The 21,470-nt window shown below is 47.6% G+C and overlaps 1 protein-coding gene across 1 annotated transcript in view; it reads left to right on the top strand.

Moving 5' to 3' along the window:
• The window catches only part of NOS1 (nitric oxide synthase 1), a 207,583-nt gene that overhangs the window by 75,396 nt on the left and 110,717 nt on the right, over positions 1-21,470 (top strand). The window contains exon 3 of the mRNA XM_054527663.2: positions 13,785-14,929. Within this exon, the coding sequence (XP_054383638.1) occupies positions 14,205-14,929 (725 nt within the window). The 5' untranslated portion in view covers positions 13,785-14,204. The remainder of the gene's footprint in view (positions 1-13,784; positions 14,930-21,470) is intronic.

Raw genomic sequence — 21,470 nt, 5'->3', positions numbered from 1 at the left:
CCAGCATAACAAGACAGAAAGAGCATCTTGCAGCCGGGCGCAGTGGCTCACGCCTGTAATCCCAGCACTTTGGGAGGCCGAGGCAGATGGATCACATGAGGTGAGGGGTTCAAGACCAGCCTGGCCAACATGGCAAAATCCCATCTCCACTAAAAATATAAAACTTAGCTGGCAGGCGTCTGTAGTCCCAGCTACTCAGGAGGCTGAGGCAGGAGAATTGCTTGAACTCAGGAGGCGGAGGTTGCAGTGAGCCGAGATTGTGCCACTGCACTCTAGCCTGGGCAACAGAGTGAGACACTGCCAAAAAAAAAAAAAAAAAAAAAAAGGCAAGAAAGCAAGCAGGCGAGCAAGCAACCAAGCAAGCAAGCAAGAATTAATCATAATAGCCCGAGTTTGATCTTGGTTCTGACTCTGTTTCTAAGAATCTTAGGCAAGTCCTTTCCTAACTATGAGCCTGTAGCTCCTCATCTGCAAAATGTAATGTTAAACCAGTGACTTCTACCCTTATTATTCATTGTGTAATGGAATACTTGGAAAATTGTATTAATGCCATGGCCTGTTTTAATGCACGTATCACAAAAGTTGCACACACGATTGCAGGATTTTCAGGGTTCCCTGAGCCCTGTAGGAGGTTTATAAAATCAATATTGTGAATTGGAGTAGAAAATCCCTAGCATCTCTTTCAACTTTCAATTACTAAAATTGTAGAATTGAGCTAAAAATATATAGCAGTACTTAGAACATTAGAAAAGCAAAGACGTTGAGTTCAGACAAACTTGATTTGAGTCCCCACCACTGGCACTAGCTGCATAACCTATGACTTCATGTCTTTGAGCCTCGATTTTAACATCTATAAAATGGGAATTATAATGTCATGTCACGTTCATATCGTGTTGCAAGAATGAAAATGAGATCTTCCAATAAAGTGCTTACATATAAAAATGCTCAAAATATTAAGTTGAACTGTACGAAATTGAAAAAGTTGATCATTTGCAAAACTGTTAATTTCATATATTTCAACCTAATAAGTACTCAGTGTGAATAGTTGAGCGCTTATTCACCAAATACTTATTTCATGCTTACTAGGTGCTAACATATTCTAAGAAGAAAGTCAATTATATTGTGCAGATGAAAGCAGACCTGTGGTGCTTTAGCTCCATGTGGCCAGCAAATGTATACTAGGCTGAGGTCTGCCTTAATGAATATTTTCCCTCCTGTCCTTCGTACTAGTCTGCACATTCATGCTAAGGTAGGGCAACTGCAAATACATTTTATACAATTGAAGAGTCTTGATCTTTTACTCAAGTTTGACCCAATTACATTTATTGTTATTACTGGTATATCTGACATATGTGGAATGATTTCTGCCATTGTAGTTTATGTTTTCTATTTAACATGTTTTCCCCTTATTGAAATTCATTTGTAACTGAGTCAGGCCTGTATGGATGTTGCGGATCTATTTAAAGGGAACTTTCGAGTGAAGGGAACAAATATTATTACTGCTCTCTTAAAATAGTTATTCTTACTTCTTTTTTCTTCCCTGAGCACCTTTTGTCAGCCTTTTGACTCAGCTCCCCTATACCAGAAAGCACCCAAGGATGCCAGGCATGAGAGGAGAAATTTGGTTGAGCCTCAAGTTAACATTGATGTGCAATTTGGAGAAAACAGTTATTGATGTTCCCTGAAAAATAAACACTCAACATTGTCATTGTAGTTGACATTTACAGTTTACAAAGTGCCCTTTACAGTGTCCATCTTGCTTAATCATTACAAAAGCCTTGGCAACTAGTTGTTATTACTGTTTCAATTTCACAAAAGGAAACTGAGAGTCAAAATGTTAAATGACTTATCCAAGATCAAATAGCTTATAAATGGCAAAGCTTGGAATTGAGCCAAATTGAGCATGTTTTTTGTAGCTGAATTCTCAGAATTATGGAAGTGACATTATTAGGAAATGTTGATTCTTGCAATATACTAGACCACAACTAAATTATTACTATTCATGAAAGACAGTTCTATGAAATGAGTTTCATTCATTCTTATTCTTTCTTTCACCCCCATTTTCCTTCCTTCCTTCCTCCCTCCCTCCCTCCCTTCCTTCCTTCATTCCTTCCTTCCTTCTTTCTTTTTGACAGAGTCTTGCACTGTCACCCAGGTTGGTGTGCAGTGGCACAATCGTAGTTAATTTTTTTTTTGGTAGAGATGGGGGTCTTACTGTATTGCTCAGGCTGGTCTTGAACTCCTGGCCTCAAACAATCCTCTCGCCTCAGCCTCCCAAAGTGCTGGGATTACAGGCAGCCAGCCCTTTCACCCTATTTTTACCTCATTGTTCAGGTTTCCCTCTCTCAGGAAATCCTTCACACTCCTTCTACTAGTGGAAGCCAGGAGCTGGGAGGTCACTGCAGACACCTCCTTCTCTGTTAGCTTCTGTATCCAATTAGTCACCAAATCTTGTTGACTCAATCTTGTAAACATCTCTTAAATCGACCCACTTCCTTCCTTCCTCCCTTTCACCACCTGATCCTTAACCACCGTCATTGCTCATCTCTGGCCTGCAGCAGCCTCCTAACCAGGCTGCCCATACCCAGCCTTGCTTTTCCCACCCATTTTCCATCCAGCAGCAGCCAGAGTAATCTTCATAAAATCTAAATCTGACCACTGTACTTCTTGTCTCAAAACCCTCCAATGCTTGCCATCGCTCTAAGAATAAAGTCCAAAATCGTTAACTTGCCTTTCAAGAGACCTGATGATCCAGCCCCTGATGACTTCTCCAGCTTTATCTCATGACATGGCTTTCTTCTCTCACCACAATGCCAGCTCCGTCCTACCACAGTGCCTTCTCACACGCTGGTCTCTGTCCTCCACTTCTCACTTCCTCCATCCGCCTTCTTATCCGGCCAACTCTGGATCCTAACTCTTCCTCCAGGAAGGCTTCCCTGACCACCAACACCCAGACCATGTTATGTCCCTTATGCAAGCTCTCATTAGCACCCTGTATTTTCCCTTTTGTTCTACTCATTGTTTTATCACTAATATTTCTCTCCAACTACCTCCACCCTAGGCTGTAAGCTTGAGGGCAGGGATGCTGTCTATCTTATCCACCCCTGTAATCCCAATGCAAGCTCCACACTGACTGCCCTGACCTGGGGAGAGCTATGTATGAGTAGGCAAACGAATGGTTGGCATGAATGAAAGAAAAGGAAAGACGAGAGGAGGCAAAGGAGAGAAAGAGGGAGGGAGGAAAAAAAGGTAAAAGAGTATAAGATTGATAGGGGATAGCAAATATGTGCCATCTTATTTTAATGATTGTTAAGAAAAGTTTCCAAGACCACTGATAATATGTTTCCTTTTTATAGTAATGAGGCTGTCCTCTTGGCCATGATTATGTTTGCATATGTAGCCTGAAATGGTTCAATTATCTTGATGTGTAATCTAAAGTGACTCTAAAAATAATAGTCAACAGTACCACATGGTTTAGATGAATTATCCCCTCTAATGCACTTCCATTTAAATTATCCCATGTGATTTATTGGTTTGCATCTTTAAGGCGCAACCAGAATTGTTCCCACTTTACAGATGAGGAATCTGAGGCTAATAGGCAGCAGAGGTGGGTCACAAACCCTGGTTTTTCTAGCTCCAAGTTCATGCCTTTGACTCCCACACAGCATTTACAGCAATGGGGCATGTCTGTAGGGGCAAGGGTGGGAGGCAGAAGTGCATCTGTGCCACTTTTGTGCTTTTGTGCCACTGAAGCGTCCATGGATAGAAGGAACTTAAGAACCTTAGCCCCAAACCCTGAAATTTTCTGTCATATGATGGATGGTTATATTGGTCTCCCGTCGGCCGAACTAGCTCATGTAAATGAGCTCTGCAAAACGAAGCTGAAATGAAGACTCTGTGATTCCCCAGATCTATTCTAACATCGGGATGACAGCCCTGCAGCTCTCTCCTTATGATGAACCAGACCGTCCTCCTCATCCTGCCCTAGTGGTGTTGACTCACCACCAAGTTCTGGGGCCTCAGTGCTTCTGGATGCATCTCTCATGTGCCGTGTTCCGACAAACTGAATCCTGCTTTTGCAGCATTCCGAAAAGGAGCCAGTGACAGTCATCGACTCCCGTAGGAGACAGGACCAGTCCACGTGTCCATACCTTTTACCTGGTCCTTCAACACAAAGTGCTTTAAGCAGCACATCCACCGGACACTACAGATGCTCAATAGAAAAATGACTGCTTACGTGATGATAATTAGTAATAGTGGTGGTAAAAGGATCCGTTTCCTGGGCACTTACCTAGACTATGGTGCATTGTAACAACTTAGAAAACGTTAACTATTGGCTGGGCACAGTGGCTCATGCCTGTAATCCCAGCACTTTGGGAGGCTGAGGCAGGTGGATCACTTGAGGTTAGGAGTTCGAGACCAGCCTGGCCAACATGATGAAACCGCATCTCTACTAAAAATACAAAAAAAAAAAAAAAAAATAGCCAGGTGTGATCTCAGCAACTTGGGAGGCTGAGGCAGGAGGATCACTTGAACCTGGGAGGCAGAGGTTGCAGTAAGCCAAGATCACGCCACTGCACTCAGCCTGGGCAACAGAGCAAGATTATGTCTCAAAAAATAATAAAAATAATAGAAATTTAAAAATTAAAATACAAAAATTAGCCAGGAGTGGTGGCGGGTGCCTGTAGTCCCAGCTACTCAGGAGGCTGAGGCAGGAGAATCACTTGAACCTGGGAGGCAGAGGTTGCAGCGAGCCGAGACTGCACCACCGCACTCCAGCCTGGGTGACAGAGACTCCATCTCAAAATAAATAAATAAATAAATAAATAAATAAGGAGAAAACATTAACTATTATCTCTTTCTATCCTCAGACACGCTATCTATATAGGCACTATTATCACCCCTATTTAATAGATGCAGAAACTATGACTCAGAGAGAGTAAGTAACTTGCCCACAATCACAAAGCCAAGTAGAGAATCAGACAGTCTGACTTCAAAGACTTACTCTTTTCTTAAAATTGATGCAAAAAACATTGTTAAAAAGTAATAATTTAGTCCAGGCACAGTGGCTCATGCTTATAAACTCTGCACTTTGGGAGGCCAAGATGGAAGGATTGCTTGAGGCCAGGAGTTTGAGACCACCCTGGGCAACATAGTGAGACACCGTTTCTACAAAAAGTTAAAAAATTAGCCAGTCATGGTGGTGTGTGCTTGTAGTCCAGTTACTCAGGAGGCCAAAGCTTGAGGATAACTTGAGCCCAGGCCTTGGAGGTTGCAGTTAGCTGTGATTATACCACTGCCCTCCAGCCTGGGCAACAAAGCGAGACCCTGTCTCAAAAATAAATAAATAAATAATAGCAATCTAATATGGGAATATACAATAAAAAGCAAGCTTCCTTCCCACCCAATTTCTAGCCTTCCAGTCCCCTTTCCTAGAAGTAACCACTGTTACTGATATCTTGAATAATTTTCCAGAGGTATTCAGTGCATCTCCAAGCTTATGTGGAAACATGGATGAATGCATGATGAAGCTGTAGGATGGACATATAATTATATTTCTAAACGGGTGTGCTCCACCTTGCTTTTAAATTTAACACTGTATCTTTAAGATCATTCCTCATCGGTCTGGTCTTTTTAGCTCTAATCCCCTGCTTATTTAATGCCTGCCCAGAATTCCATTGTATGGATGTGCCATAGTTGATTTAATAGTCTTCTATTGATGGGTACTTAAGATTTTCTCAATCTCTTGATATTCAGATATTCAGAACCCTGCAAAGAAGAGTTTTGTGTGTGTTTAAGGATGTTCCTTTCACGTTACCTGCAGGAGAAAGTCCTAAAATTTGAAATGTCAGGCCAAGGTTTATGTATTTTAAATTTAGAGGTAGGTATTGTCAAACTGCCATTCAAAGAGGTTGTATTTAGCAGCAATGTAAGAGAGTGGGGTTTCCCAAAGTCTTGGCAACAGAATGTGTGTCACATTTTAAACAATCATTAATGCTCATGCTTGTAACTCTAAGCTGAGCCTGTTACTACCTCTGAGATATGGGCATCAGAGGTGGGAAGATTAACGTCATCATAGCAAACTGTAGCCATGAAACTGGGGAATTCCATGGCTGGGGAGACTCGGGATGCTTGTGTCTTTGGGATCCCCAAGGCAAAGAATGCCAACTTACCCCCCAGATTTGTGGTGACTTGTGTGTTTGCCGCCATGACTTACCAGCGTGGGAGAAAGCACTTCAGCTTGATTCCTGGGTGGTGATCTCTCTGGGGAAAGACTGCAAATTAGCAGTTCAGGAAATGTAAAGAAGTTGGTGGTTTTGCATTTTTAAAAAGAGCACAGTTGGGTTTACGCTTTCAGTCTTTTGTTTGTGTTGGGGGTGGCAGTATTTTGTTTTGTTTTTGAAGACTTGGAGGACTTGGAGTTTGTTTTTCAATGAGATTGGAGGGAGATAGGAAGCAGGGCTGAAACTCCATCAGAGATTTTGTGGGTGTGTAAACTGAAAAGAGTCAAGACTTCACAGGCAGGCTGGGTTTTGTTTTCTTTGATATTGTTCATGTAAAAGGTAATATACATATGATTTCAAAAATTTACATGATACTCAAATAGAAAAAAAGGTATTCAATACAAAGTATATCTCCCTCCTACTGACTTCTAACATTCCTCTTAAGATGCAACCATTGATATCCGTTTCCTCCAGAATAATCTTTACATTTACATATACAGAACCGACTTATTGCACCTTAATGGTATACCTTGGAGTTCATTTCTTATTTCCAGATAAAGATCTGCCTCATTGTTTTTAATGACACATTTATTGTACAGATGAGTTAGGTTTTTTTTTTTTTTTTTTGAAACAGGGTCTCGTTCTGTCACCCAGGCCGGAGTGCAGTGGTGCTATCTTGGCTCACTGCAGCCTCAACCTCCCAGGCTCAATTGATCCTCCCACCTCAGTCTCCAGAATATCTGGGACCACAGGCGTGTGTCACCATGCCTGACTAATTTTTATTTTGTTTTGTTTTGTTTTGTTTTGTTTGACACAGAGTCTCATTCTGTCGCCCAGGCTGGAGTGCAGTGGCGCAATCTCGCCTCACTGCAACCTCCGCCTCCCAGGTTCAAGCCATTCTCCTGCCTCAGCCTCCTGATCCGCTGGGATCACAGGTGCCTGCCACCACGCCCAGCTAACTTTTTTGTATTTTTAGTAGAGATGGGGTTTCACCATGTTGGCCAGGCTGGTCTTGAACTCCTGACCTCAAGTGATCCACCAGCCTCAGCCTCCCAAAGTGTTGGGATTACAGGTGTGAGCCACCGCGCCTGGCCAAATTTTTGTATTTTTTGTAGAAATGGGATATCACTATGTTGCACAGGCTGATTTCAAGCTCCTGGCCTCAAGCAATCTGCCTGCCTCAGCCTCCCGAAGTGCTGGGATGACAGCCCTGGGTTAGATTTCAACTGACACTTGGAAGCAAGATTTTCGATACTGGACTATTAGCCCAGGCGACATTCTACTATAACCTCTTTCTTCATATGCTTCTGGATGGATTTTCTCTCTCTCCATGCTGCCCCCACCGTGCCTATTCCCAGAGGTCAGTTTCAAAAGGTGACGTGATATTTGCAAACCCTCTTTGTCATTTTTCTGGTTTCTTTAAAAGGGAAAACTTTAAGAAGTGTCTTCTGCCTGGCTGTTACCAGTAGGTTCTTGAGGAGATCCAGGGATGGTAGGCTACAGAAAGAACAACGGTCACACTCTAGACCCACGCTGCCCAATGGCAATATAATGCAAGCCATGTGTGTAATGTTTGGCTTTATAAGTCACATTAAAAGGAGTAAAAAGCGCGGATGGGCATGGTGGCTCAAGCCTGTAATCCCAGCACTTTGGGAGGGCCGAGGTGGGCGGATCACGAGGTCAGGAGATCAAGACCATCCTGGCTAGCATGGTGAAACCCCGTCTCTACTAAAAATACAAAAAAATTAGCCAGGCGTGGTGGCGCATTCCTGTAGTCCCAGCTACTCGGGAGGCTGAGGCAGGAGAATGGCGTGAACCTGGGAGGTGGAGCTTGCGGTGAGCCGAGATCGTGCCACTGCACTCCAGCCTGGGCGACAGAGCAAGACTCCGTCTCAAAAAAAAAAAAAAAAAAAAAGTAAAAAGCAGCTGGGTACAGTGGCTCATGCCTGTAATCCCTATACTTTGGGAGGCTGAGGCAGGAGGATTGCTCAAGCCCAGGAATTCAAGACCAGCCTGGACAGCATGGCAAAACCTCTTCTCTACAAAAATACAAAAATTAGCTGGGCATGGTGGCGTGTGTCTGGAGTCCCAGCTACTCAGGAGGCTGAAGTGGGAGGATCACTTGAGCCTGGGAGGTGGAGGCTGCAGTGAGTTGAGATTGTGCCACTGCCCTCCAGCCTGGGTGACAGAGTGAGACCCTGTCTCACAAAAAAAGAAAGAAGAGTGAAAAGCAATGGGGAAAATTAACTTTCATAATAATTTTATTTAACACAATATATTCGTAACAGCATCATTTCAAACGTAATCAATAAACATTGTGGAGATGTTTATGTTCTTTTTCTCATACTAGTCTTTGTTTTTTGTTTTTTAAATTTTTTTATTTCAATAGGTTTTTTGGGGAACAGGTGGTGTTTGATTACATGACTAAGTTCTTTAGTGGTGACTTCTGAGATTTTGGTGCACCCATCATCTCTCATACTAGTCTTTGAAAGTCAGTGTGCACTTTACTCTTGCAGCACATTGCAACTGAACCTGCCACAGTCCATGTGCTCAATGGCCATGTGTGTCAAGCGGCTGCCATATTGGACAGCACAGGTCTGGATGCTCCAGCTATGGCTGGTCCATGTTGAATGAGCCCTTTGCTTCTCCAGGCCTCTGTTTTCTCATTTCTGAATGAGGAAGCTAGACTAGATAGGCTTGGTGGCTCCTCTTCATCCTAACATTCTTCATCTTTCAACGCTAAAAATGGAAAGCATGGGTAAACCAGGACAAGCAGGCTTCCCTGTGGGAGCTTTGTTTTCTCATCTATAAAATGGGGCAATCAAATATGACCCAGATCCACAGGCGAGGATGTGCTTTGTGGAGGAAAAGGAGGGAGGCGTAGTTTTGTGAGATTATTTTCAGGACTGTGATTGACCACTCACTTAGACCCTGATCTACCTCCTTGATTTATGTCCCTGAACCTCATCTGCCTTATCCATCCATAAGGTGCAGATAAAAATGGCACTTGCACGGCCCAGTATGGAGGCTCATGCCTGTAGACACAGCAACTCAGGAGACCGAGGCAGGAGGGTCACTTGAGCCCAGGAGTTCGAGAACATAGTGAGACCCTGTCTCTACAAATATGAAACAAGTGGCTTGGTGTAGTGGCATGCACCTGTAGTGCTAGCTACTCGGGAGACTAAGGCAAGAGGATAACTTGAGGCACAGAGTTTGAGATCAGCCTGGGCAACATATCAGGACCCTGTCTCTCTCTGTCTCTCTCTCTCTCTCTCTCATATAGTCTGTAACAATTAAATAAAACCCCTATGCAGAGGGCTCAGGCACCAATGCTTAGCGCACAGTAAGCTCTCAACCACAGGAGGCTGCTGCTGTTACCTTTCCTTCTGTTGCAGAAATGAGGTTCAGGGTGGAGAGGGGCTTGGCCAAGGTCGCACAGAGAGGAGGGAGTAGCAGACGCTGGCCTATTTGGGCTTCCTCCCTCTCACTGGCAGGCATCCCCGATAGTCAGCTACTAATTTCCTCACAGCAAGGTAAATGAAATAAATACACCCGAAGCCACTGAACTACTTGAATGAGGCTTGGGTCCAAGTATTGTTTCCATGGTATGTACCCTGGCAAGCATGCGTATGTGATTTGTTTAAAATCCCAGCTCCTGAGGGCGGAGGCAGGGCTGTCAGGCGATTCTATCCAGCAGCCGTCTCTCCGTAGACGGTGCCCCCCACCCAGACCGGCGTGAAATGCCTCGGTGTAATTTCAAGGGAAGGGCCCCCTTCTATGTGGCGCCTGAAGTACCTTTGGCCGGACAGTGACAGAGTAGAAAGTGCACTGAATTAAAAGCCAGGAAGTCCAAATCATTATCTATTACATAACAATAATAGGAAGCCACTTTTCTGAGTTCTCACTACTATATGACATTGCCAAGTTCTCTGCATTTACTGTTTCATTTAACCCTCCCCATTACTCAGAGACGAGGTGATTACAAATGACTGCATTTTGGAACTGAGGTTCAGAGAAAATAAAGAACTCACACAGAAACACCCGGATAGAGCCAGGAAGGACCTTAAAACTCTTCCCTGGGGCAGGAGGCAGCCAGCTCTCCCTACGGAGCCTCATGGAAACTGGACATTCAAAAACCGGGACAAGAGGGTATCCTTATAGCAGCTTAATTTATTCATCTGTAAAGTTGGGGGACAGCTGAACCTGACGTTGGTCAGGACAAGGATGAAAAATAGGATAGATGAGGATGTTTTGCGGGAGGAAAAGGAGGCAGAGAAAGTGTTGTGGAATTGTTATTAAGATAATGATTGATGGCCAGGTACGATGGCCCACGCCTGTAATCCCAGCACTTTGGGAGGCCGAGGCAGGTGGATCACTTGAGGTCAGGAGTTCGAGACCAGCCTGGCCAACATGACAAAACCCTATCTCTACTAAAAATACAAAATTAGCCAGGTATGGTGGCGGGAGCCTGTAATCCCAGCTACTCAGGAGGCTGAGGCTAGAGAATTGCTTGAATCCAGGAGTCGGAGGTTGCAGTGAGCTAAGATCGCACCACTGCATTCCAGCCTGGGCGACAGAGTGAGACTCTATCTAAAAAAAAAAAGAAGCTGATTGACAGAGCTCAGACCCAGAGCTTGCTGTCTCCCTCCCTCTCTGTCTGTCTCTGTCTCTCAGCAGACAGAAAATATATCTGCCTCTCCCCAGCCCAGCTTCTTTCCAACTCCTTCCAAAGATCAAGTTTCCTTTCTATGGCCAAGGTGTGAGAGAGAAGCAGCACACCAATTTCCCAAGCACCGGCCCAGAGCCCTTCCTGATTCTAGGACGCAGCAGAGAAAGAGAGAAGAACGTGCTGAGAGTGGCCAGGGGCCGTTGCCAATTGCTTCATTTCTGTTTTCTTTTTTCCTTAAGCAAAGTACACCAAAGGCTAATTCCCACCTCTGTCGTTTAGTAAGGTCTGGCCCAAGCCAGAGTCTGGAGGAAGTGAGCTGGGGGGCCTTGCCTTCCCAAGAGGTCGCCTTTCAATTGCTTCTTTCATTAAAGAATTAAGCCCTAATGCCAAACGGGATGCTCAAGAGAGCTCTGGAGGTCCCGGCTGTCTCTGCCACCAACTGAACAGTGAGCATCCTGGGTTTGGTACCTGCAGGACGTGGGGCTTGGGGAGGGTTAAGGAAGCAAGGAGAGAGAAGGGCACAGCAGTCCTGGATGGGTTTCCCTGCAAACCAGAACCCCAGCAGCAAGATGCCGAAAGACACTCAGTCGGTCGACACCCGGGCCACACACAGCAGAGAAATGACACAGCACGCGGGCGACGCATGAATACACAGAGAGAAACACACACACAGAGCAACGCCAGATGGAGAACGCAGCCCGGGCTGAGCCCAGGGTTTCATTATTTCCTCACCCACACAGAGGGGCTGACAGAGTTACATAATGCAGGCTGCAAAGGGGAGGCTGAACTTGCTAATTACCCCCACACACACCCCCCATTGAGGGGATCCAGAAGGTGGCACCTCCTTCTGGGAGGGGTCTCTGCACCCACCTCCTGCTCTCAGAGGCAGCAGGAGCTTGTCAGCTGCCTCAGCCCTGGGGTGACCCTGGGAAGTCGCTAAAAGGGAAACGAGGAAGTGAGTGTCAGTTTGTTAGTCATGGCAGATGGGGGCTCCCTCCTGGTGCTGAAGCATGGTGAGGATGCTGGCAGGAAGGGGCTTTGGGACAGAGATGGAAGTAGCACTTGAGTGGGGAGTAGGGAAAGAGATGGAAGGGTTCTCTGATGTTCCCTACCCATCTTGCTGGTATTGATGTTTGTAGTGTGACCAAACCTATCTTTTTGAACTTGGAACAAACTAATAATTATGAGTAGGGATGGGCGGCTACTTCCCACCCTACCCACACCCACAGATCACCTGCCCCACCCCAGATGTGCAACACTGTGCATGTACATGGCCCCGTGGGCACATGCTACAGGTGCTTGCCCCTCACCTGGGCCACAGCATCTCCAGCTGGGCCCCCTGTTGGCCTTTAGTACCCCAACCAGACCCCATTTCTTTGAGCCCGAGGGAGTCAGTGACTTGGAAGATGCCAGCATTTCAGGGAGAAAGTTAGGAGTTAAGAAAATAACTAGAATATAAATTTGATTTTTGGGAGGGCGGGGGAGACAGAGTTTCACTCTGTTGCCCAGGCTGGAGTGCAATGGTGTAATCTCAGCTCACTGCAACCTCCGCCTCCTTGGTTCAAGCGATTCTTGTGCCTCAGCCTCCCGAGTAGCTGGGATTACAGGCACCCGCCACCATGCCCGGCTAATTTTTGTATTTTTAGTAGAGACGGAGTTTCACCATGTTGGCCAGGCTGGTCTCGAACTCCTGACCTCAGGTGATCTGCCCGCCTTGGCCTCCCAAAGTGCTGGGATTATAGGTGTGAGGCACTGTGCCCGGCCTGATTTTTTTTTTTTAAATAAATAGAGAAAGGGTCTTGCTATGTTGCCCAGGCTGGTCTCGAACTCCTGGGCTAATGCGATCCTCCCACCTCAGCCTCCCAAAGTGCTGGGATTACAGGTGTGAGCCACCATACCCATACTAGAATATAAATTTAAAAGAGCTAGAGTATAAGTTTAAAAGCTCAGGCTCAAGGTCAAATCCTCCCCCTGCCATTATTCTCTGTGTGACCTTGGACAAGTTACTGAACCTTCCCAAGCTTCCCTTTCCTCTTCTATTGAGGGGTTATCGTGAGGATCAAAGGAGAAATAACAAATATGTGTTAAGAGCAAATGTGCTCAAAAAGTGTCTGCCATGTTTAGTCTTTGGGGTTTTTCCTCCTTCAGTCAACGAATATTCATTGAGTGCCTACAATGTTCCTATGTTTCCCTTAGCGGGTATAAAATCTACTCTTCCTAAGGTTTCTCCATCAGAGTTTCTGCTGTCTGTGGAGCACAAGCGTCTTCCACAATTTCATGTGGACCCATCTTCTTAGTATTTATGTTTGTAGTGTGACTAAGCCTATCCTTTTGAACATGGAACAAGCTAATAATTACAAAAATGGTTATGAAGGCCAACTGACATTCGTCATCGTTGGGTCCATGGAAGGCAGTGTCATTCCCGTTCCACTGGGCTTTGGGAGTGGCTGGAACAGAGAGCCCAAAAATCTGTGCCAGCTGAGCCCCCGAGCTATGGATGGAAAATGTATACAAGACACAGAGAGCAACTAGGATGCGTGACAAGTTGGACTGATGACTTTTCGTGGTGGGAAAGAGATAAGAGAGGTCTTTTGATTCTCGTCACTTGATTTCTGGGGCTGACTGTCCATGTTTGCCCAGGGAGACCCTTTCGTCCCAGAGGGCTTTGATCATGGAAGTGAAACTAGGTAATTTGCAGCTAACCTTGAAAGGTGGCCCCTCCAGGAAGAAGGATTTTGTTTCTAGGTTGGCTTGAAATTCTGGAGTGTCTTGTGGCTAGACTTTGTCAATTGGCTGCATTTTCTATCTCAGTTTTCAAGGTGGTGTCGGGCACTCTACTTCAGTCTCTTTTTTAAAATTCTTTTCATCCCCTTCCTGTTCTTCCTCTTCAGCTCATGACGCCTCACATCTGATCCGCATCTAACAGGCTGGCAATGAAGATACCCAGAGAATAGTTCACATCTATCATGCGTCGCTTCTAGACACAGCCACCAGACGCGTCTCCTCCCCTTTCTGCCTGACCTTAGGGACACGTCCCACCGCCTCTCTTGACGTCTGCCTGGTCAACCATCACTTCCTTAGAGAATAAGGAGAGAGGCGGACACAGGAAATCATGCCACCGACGGGCCACCAGCCATGAGTGGGTGACGCTGAGCTGACGTCAAAGACAGAGAGGGCTGAAGCCTTGTCAGCACCTGTCACCCCGGCTCCTGCTCTCGGTGTAGCCTGAAGCCTGGCTCCTCCTGGTGAAATCATCTTGGCCTGATAGCATTGTGAGGTCTTCAGACAGGACCCCTCGGAAGCTAGTTACCATGGAGGATCACATGTTCGGTGTTCAGCAAATCCAGCCCAATGTCATTTCTGTTCGTCTCTTCAAGCGCAAAGTTGGGGGCCTGGGATTCCTGGTGAAGGAGCGGGTCAGTAAGCCGCCCGTGATCATCTCTGACCTGATTCGTGGGGGTGCCGCGGAGCAGAGTGGCCTCATCCAGGCTGGAGACATCATTCTTGCGGTCAACGGCCGGCCCTTGGTGGACCTGAGCTATGATAGCGCCCTGGAGGTACTCAGAGGCATTGCCTCCGAGACCCACGTGGTCCTCATTCTGAGGGGCCCTGAAGGTTTCACCACGCACCTGGAGACCACCTTTACAGGTGACGGGACCCCCAAGACCATCCGGGTGACACAGCCCCTGGGTCCCCCCACCAAAGCCGTGGATCTGTCCCACCAGCCATTGGCTGGCAAAGAACAGCCCCTGGCAGTGGATGGGGCCTCGGCTCCCGGGAATGGGCCTCAGCATGCCTACGATGATGGGCAGGAAGCTGGCTCGCTCCCCCATGCCAACGGCCTGGCCCCCAGGCCCCCAGGCCAGGACCCTGCGAAGAAAGCAACCAGAGTCGGCCTCCAAGGCAGAGGGGAGAACAATGAACTGCTCAAGGAGATAGAGCCTGTGCTGAGCCTTCTCACCAGTGGGAGCAGAGGGGTAAAGGGAGGGGCACCTGCCAAGGCAGAGATGAAAGATATGGGAATCCAGGTGGACAGGTAAGCTCCACAGGAGTGTGTGTGTGTGTGTGTGTGTGTGTGTGTGTGTGTATGCATGCTTGTGTGTGTGCATGTGCGTCTACTGAGACTCAGCCTCATAGCCCAGAAGCCAACCTGGGCTGTCTCAGACACCTGTTTTTGCATGACCACTTGACGGCCCCCTTGATCTTCACGTAAAATTACATTCACAAGAGGCCCGAGGGCATAGCTTCTAGGATGCTTCTCTTGTTACAAAACCCAGAGCGAATTAATCATCACGGTAGCAGACGGTGTGTCTTCTCATCTTTATCCCCTATAATCCTCCAGGAAACTTACTTGCATTTTTGCAATCTATGTTTCACAAGTGAGAAGACGGAGGCTCGGAGTGGAGGCTGCCCTTCCTGAGGTTGCCTAGCAAGTGGGAGGCGTGTGTACATGGCACCCCGGGGTGTGTGGCTCTGCAAAAACCCTTGGAAGACAGGAGGGAAGAGCTGAGCCCTGGGGAACCCTTAGCTTAAATCAGCTTTCTCCTCATTGCAGCCAGTCCAGGATGCGTAAAATTCTAAAGGAGGAGAAGGGAATCAAAGTCTAGAATTGGCCCTGGTTCCTAAAAACCGCAGTCTTGCTGGGATTATGTGGGAGCTGGGACTAGAACTTAAAGAACTGGGTACCAGCCCTCTGTGTTTGCCAGATTAGTGTTTTCAATTCTCTGCAGGAGGAGAGCTGGCAACAGAGTGGGTGATGCTAGCTCCTTCTGTGGGGAGAAATCAGCAGCTGGGCCAGGCAGTCAGAGAATAATGGGTCAGGAGATTAAACAGAAAAAAGTTTCTCTGTCCCCCTTCCATTTGCATCTTAGGTCTGGCACTGATGCTACAGCCCCTAATGCTGCCAGGGTGGGTCTAGGTATACCCAGAGGGAGGCTCAGTCTGGGGCCACCAAAAAATCCGGACCAAGACTTCCCAACCCTTTCCCCAAGAACCCCAAAGTGTCCTCAGAGCGCTTAGAGATCTTCAGGAACATTCCGCCCCCTACAACCTGGGGGCCTGGATTAAGGTAGCTCCCCAGGCCCCTGCATTCACTCATTTAACAAATGTTCATTGAGGACCTACTGTGTGTCAGGCACTGTCCTACGCTCTAGGGTAGAGCAATGAATGAAATCAACAAATCCCCTGCCATTGGGGAGCTCATAGTATAGTGGGGAGGACTGGTGATAAATAAGATAAATATATAAACTATATAATGAGGTCATGCGCTACAGGTGCATAATGATGTCTCAGTCATCAAAGGGCCGCTTATGTATCAGGGATCCCATTAGATTATAAAACTGTATTGTTACTGTACCTTTTCCATGTTTAGATATGTTTGGATACACAGATCCTTACAATTGTGTTACAGTTGCCTGCAGCATTCCATACAGTCACATGCTGTACAGGTTTGTAGCCTGGAGGCAATAGGCTACACCGTATAGCCTAGGTGTGGAGTAGGCTCTCCCATCCAGGTTTGCGTAAGTGCACTCTATGACGTTCCCACAATGACTGAATTGCCTAATGATGCATTTCACAGAATGTGTCCCCGTCGTTAAGCGATGCATGACCATCTGTTAGGGATATATGTAAAGGAGATAAAGAAAGCAGGAAAGGGATTAGCCGGGCGTGACGGCACATGCCTGTAGTCGCAGCTACTCAGGCGGCTGAGGCAGGAGAATCACTTGGACCCGGGAGGCAGAGGTTGCAGTGAGCCGAGATTGCGCCACTACACTTCAGCCTGGGCAACAGAGTGAGAGCGAGACTGCGTCTCAAAAAAAAGAAAAAAAAAAAGCAGGGAAGGATGGGATCAGAAATATTGAGAACTTTTAAATAGGGAGGCTAGGGCAGGTCTCACTAGGAAGGCAATATTTAAATACAGCCAGGCAAGGTGGCTCACGCCTATAATCCCAGCACTTTGGGAGGCTGAGGCGAGCGGATCACCTGAGGTCAGGAGTTCGAGACCAACCTGCCAACATGGTGAAACCCCATCTCTATTAAAAATACAAAATTAGCCAGGCGTGATGGTGGGTGCCTGTAATCCCAGCTACTTGGGAGGCTGAGCCAGGAGAATCGCTTGAACCCGGGAGACGGAGGTTGCAGTGAGCCGAGATCGCACCACTGCACTCCAGCCTGGACCACAGAGTGAGACTCCGTCTTATAACTAATTGATTAAATGCCTGGAGCAAGGGAGAGAGGGAGTCTGGCAGCTTTCTAGGGGGTGGGAGAGGGGAGGGGCACTCCAGGTAGAGAGAAGATCCTGTGCAGAGTCCTCAGGTAGGAGTGTGCTTAACATGTTTGAGGCACTGCATGGCATGCACCTTCCTCCCAAACTGCCCTTTGGTGGCCCCTCAGTCTGTTGCAGCCCACCTCAGCCTGCCAGTGCATCAGAGTTTTCCTAACTTCTCACACCTGGACAAAAATGGGGCCAATTCCAGTGAGACCCAAGAGTCCCCCAAGGAGTAAGACAGGGGCTCCATCACAAGTCCCTGGGCAGAGGGGAAACCAGGGTCACTGGCCTCCCTTTAAGCCACTTCCCTCCAACCTACTCCTTTTTTCCTCTGTACATTCCCTGGGGACAGCCTGGAGTCCTCCCTGCACCTTTGGTCCTCATCCCCTGGAGGAGGAAGACCAAGAGTCTTGGTCCAGATATACATGGCATGGTGTGACGTCTCAGTGAGGTAGATGCATGCATGGGGAACTCTGTGGCATTGGATGTCCATTTCCAGAGTGGGTAGCCAGGATTAGTCTTCAAGATTCTGCTGGCTGGGAGAGATTTGAAGCCTGGTTCACCCACAAACTAGCACAGGAGGCCTCCCAGGCTGGAACCCGGGCCTCAGGGAGCTGCCACTGCCTGTGGGTCCCTCCAGCAGCACATCCAGTGGAGGTGGCATCTTGAGGCCTTGCTGTGTCTCCCAGCAGTCAAGCTTATGCCATGGAGTTAAATCCTAAGGCAGCTGTAGGATCCAGAATGGAAGGCGTTGGCCTTGTTTGCCAGGAGGCTTTGGGAAGTATCCCTCCCGAAAGGCTGCCCCCAAGCACTACCTCTGTCTCCCAATCCTCTACCACCCTCCCTGTCCCTCAGTGCTCCCTCTCCTGAGAAGAGCAGCACCAGTGTGGAATGGGAGCTCTGTCTTACTTTATATAAGCAGAGTCCCCTTCCCATGGGCAGCTGAATCCCTGCCGTATCTAATGTCCATGCACTTGATTGCAACTCAACTGGGCATCAGGTGCGCATGGAGAAGTGAGTATCAGAGTTCTGAGGGACTCTATTTCAGCCACACCCCCAGAACCCCAGGAGTCTGAATCTCTGTATGCGATGTGGAGACGTCCCCCAGAGGATCCCAGTGCACCCTCTCTTCCAGAACTGGGAGCTGGGTCCTTCCCCTCCAGGGAGTTTGTTTGATCCTCTCCCCCAGCTGACAGTCTGGGACACGAGGATTGGTGCGGAACTCTAGGCTTGGGTGTGATGTGGAGGACTTCATGGGAGCCCTCGTGTCACCAAGCACCAAGGGGCTCCTCTCCAAACGCCATCTCAGGAAGCAATCTCCTGCCTTTGTTTCCCCAAGGAAGAGGGAGGGACAAACCGGCCTGCCATGGAGTCCTGCCCCTGCAGACTTTTTTTTCCCAACTCAGGAGGCTGCATCCAAGCTCTCAGCTTCCCTCATCCCTTGCGGCCCTCCCACTAGTCACCCATCTCAACTGTGACCATGATGAGGTGGTTTGCCTGAAAGCAGCCAAAAAACCTGCTTCAGAGGAGAGACAAGGTCTAGAGAAGGTGCCTTAGAGCAAGTACAGGGCTCTGTGAAACCCACTTAGGTGAGCAGTTCTAAGGATGAGTGATATTTAATAATAGTGTGTGTCCGCCTTGCTCAATGGCTTGGACTCAAAGCACCCCCATTTCTTTTTTTTTTTTTTTTTTTGAGACAAGAGTCTCGCTTTGTCGCCCATGCTGGAGTGCAGTGGTATGATCTCGGCTCACTACAACCTCCGCCTTCCAGGTTCAAGCAATTCTCCTGCCTCAGCCTCCCGAGTAGCTGGGATTACAGGCGTGCGCCACCAGGCCTGGCTAATTTTTGTATTTTTAGTAGAGACAGCATTTCGCCATGTTGGCCAGGCTGGTCTTGAACTCCTGACCTCAGGTGATCCGCCCATCTTGGCCTCCCAAAGTGCTGGGATTACAGGAGTGAGCCACCATGCCCGGCCAGCACACCCATTTCCTAACACATATTTTTAAATGTCTTTACTAACTGGATGCTAATTCATGGATCATATAACCTACTCGCACTTCATATTTTTAAAATCTAATATAATGCCATTAACTATAAAATGAAGGGGACCTCATAAAAGTAACTTATAATTTCAAAAGCCTGTAATTTAACATATCAGTGCTCAGACATGACTGCACTGGAATGATCAGATGTTTGCGCCTAAGCATAGAATCGCAGCAAACACAACAGCGTCAGAAGCAGAGACTGACACAGGTATGTTGTTTTGGCAACTCAAATGCCACGAGCAGCGTCGCCTTGGTGATGCAATTTTCCAAAATGGTGAATGACTCCTGATAAAACAGTGGGTAAATCATTCTTTCCTTAATTTACCCAATGGATTTACTGCACAGAAAATTCAGTCTGTTTTAAAAACGTATTTATACAAGAGAGAGTTGGGATCTCAGCCCAGGAATATAAGCTTGCCTTTTATATGTGTGAAGTCCCAGAGATCGTGTGGCATGCAAGACTCTCTTCCTTCATGTTCCTGGTGTTGCAGGATGGCCACCACCCCTAATGCCACCTCCCTCCTACTACAATGCCAGGAGCACCCCCACCTCCATCCTTGTAACAACCAAAACTACCTCCACAAATTACCAAATGGCCTCCTGGGGGCTGAAATAAGGACCTCTTTAGGCATCGGTGTCCCAAGTCAGGAATTGGAATCCCAGAGCTAGAATGTTCTTCTGGGTCACTCTTGTGACGGGCAGTCCTGGCTTGATTCAAGCCACTTAGAGCACATGGCTACCTGGAAAATGCTCATCCTCCCAGTGACCTCTCCATCCAGGCTGCATGTCGGGGTGGGCATCAGCACTGGCAACCTGGATGCTGGGTGAAGTCACTGGCCCAAGAAAACCCACTGGCTTGGGTGACAATGAAGCCCACCAGTCCCAGAGCCCCAGATCCAAGGCACACGTGCCAGTCGGGGAGCCAAGCTGAGGTGGGAGCCGTCACTGCTTCTCAGCAGTGCCTTGTCTCTCCTGCTCTGTTGTCCCCGTTTTCTTTCTTTCTTTCCTCTTGGAAACAGGCTTAATCTCCTGCCACATCTCTTCCATTCTCCCATAGGGCGTCCCTATAGTTTCGGGATGGTGGCACTTATTTGGGAGAAGTGATGTTTACTCTAAAGACAGTCTTATCCCTTCATCCCAGGAGGAAGGTGGCTCCAGTAGGCAGTGGCAGCAATACGAGGGGGTTTGAGGAAGGGAGGTAGTGAATCCCAAAGTTTCAGCACCTTCTGTACTTGGGAGCAGTCACTTTATTTATTTATTTAGAGACAGAGTCTTGCTCTGTGTCCCAGGCTGGAGTGCAGTGGCACCATGATTGCATGGCTCACTGCAATCTCTACCTCCTGGTCTCAAGTGATCCTCCCACCTCAGCTCCCCAAGTGACTGGGACCATGCCCAGCCAATTTTTTATATTTTTTGTAGAAACAGGGTTTCATCATGTTGCCCAGGCTGGTCTCAAACTCCTGGCCTCAAATTATCCGCCTGCCTCAGCCTCCCAAACTGCTGGGATTACAGGCGTGAGCCACCGTGCCTGGCTGGAGCGGTCACTTTAAAATGCTGCATGTAAGAGAATATCCAGGTTACTCAGCTTGCTGCCCTGAAGGAGGGTTCCAAAGAGGCCAAGGTCCCCGATCCAGTGTCCATCTGGACCAGCAGGTCAGCCTCACCCTGCGCTGATAACCCCTCCCACCTGTAGAGCACTTGGTTACTGACAAAGTCTCTTCACAATAGTTGTCAGCCTCTTCCGAGAGTGTCTGAATTCTGCCCCATAAATAGGATGTGTGGTTTCAGCCTACTTTCATAGATGAGGGCGAGGCTCAGAGAGGTAAACAACTTTCCCAGGGTCACACAGCACCGGCCACAGGATGCTCTCCTGGTTCTACCTAGAAGCCTCATAGTGAGTGTCTAGAACTAAAGAGACAGGCCAGGTGTGGTTGCTTACGCCTGTACTCCCACATCTTGGAAGGCTGAGGCAGGTGGATCACTTGAGGTCAGCCTGGCCAACATGGCGAAACCCCATCTCTACTAAAAATAAAAAAAAAAAAAAATTAGCCAGACGTGGTGGTGCGTGCCTGTAGTCCCAACTACTTGGGAGGCTGAGGCAGGAGAATCGCTTGAACTTGGGAGGCAGAGGTTGCAGTGAGTCGAGATCGCCCTACTGCACTCCAGCCCGAGTGACAGAGCCAGACTCTGTCTCAAAATAAAATAAAATAAAATAAAAGATTAAAGGGACGCTAGGCAAGAGAATGTGGCTAGAGGAACAGAA

Source organism: Pongo abelii, chromosome 10, assembly GCF_028885655.2.
Source record: "Pongo abelii isolate AG06213 chromosome 10, NHGRI_mPonAbe1-v2.0_pri, whole genome shotgun sequence".
Classification (NCBI taxonomy): domain Eukaryota; kingdom Metazoa; phylum Chordata; class Mammalia; order Primates; family Hominidae; genus Pongo; species Pongo abelii.
This window is presented reverse-complemented; position numbering and strand designations above follow the sequence as displayed.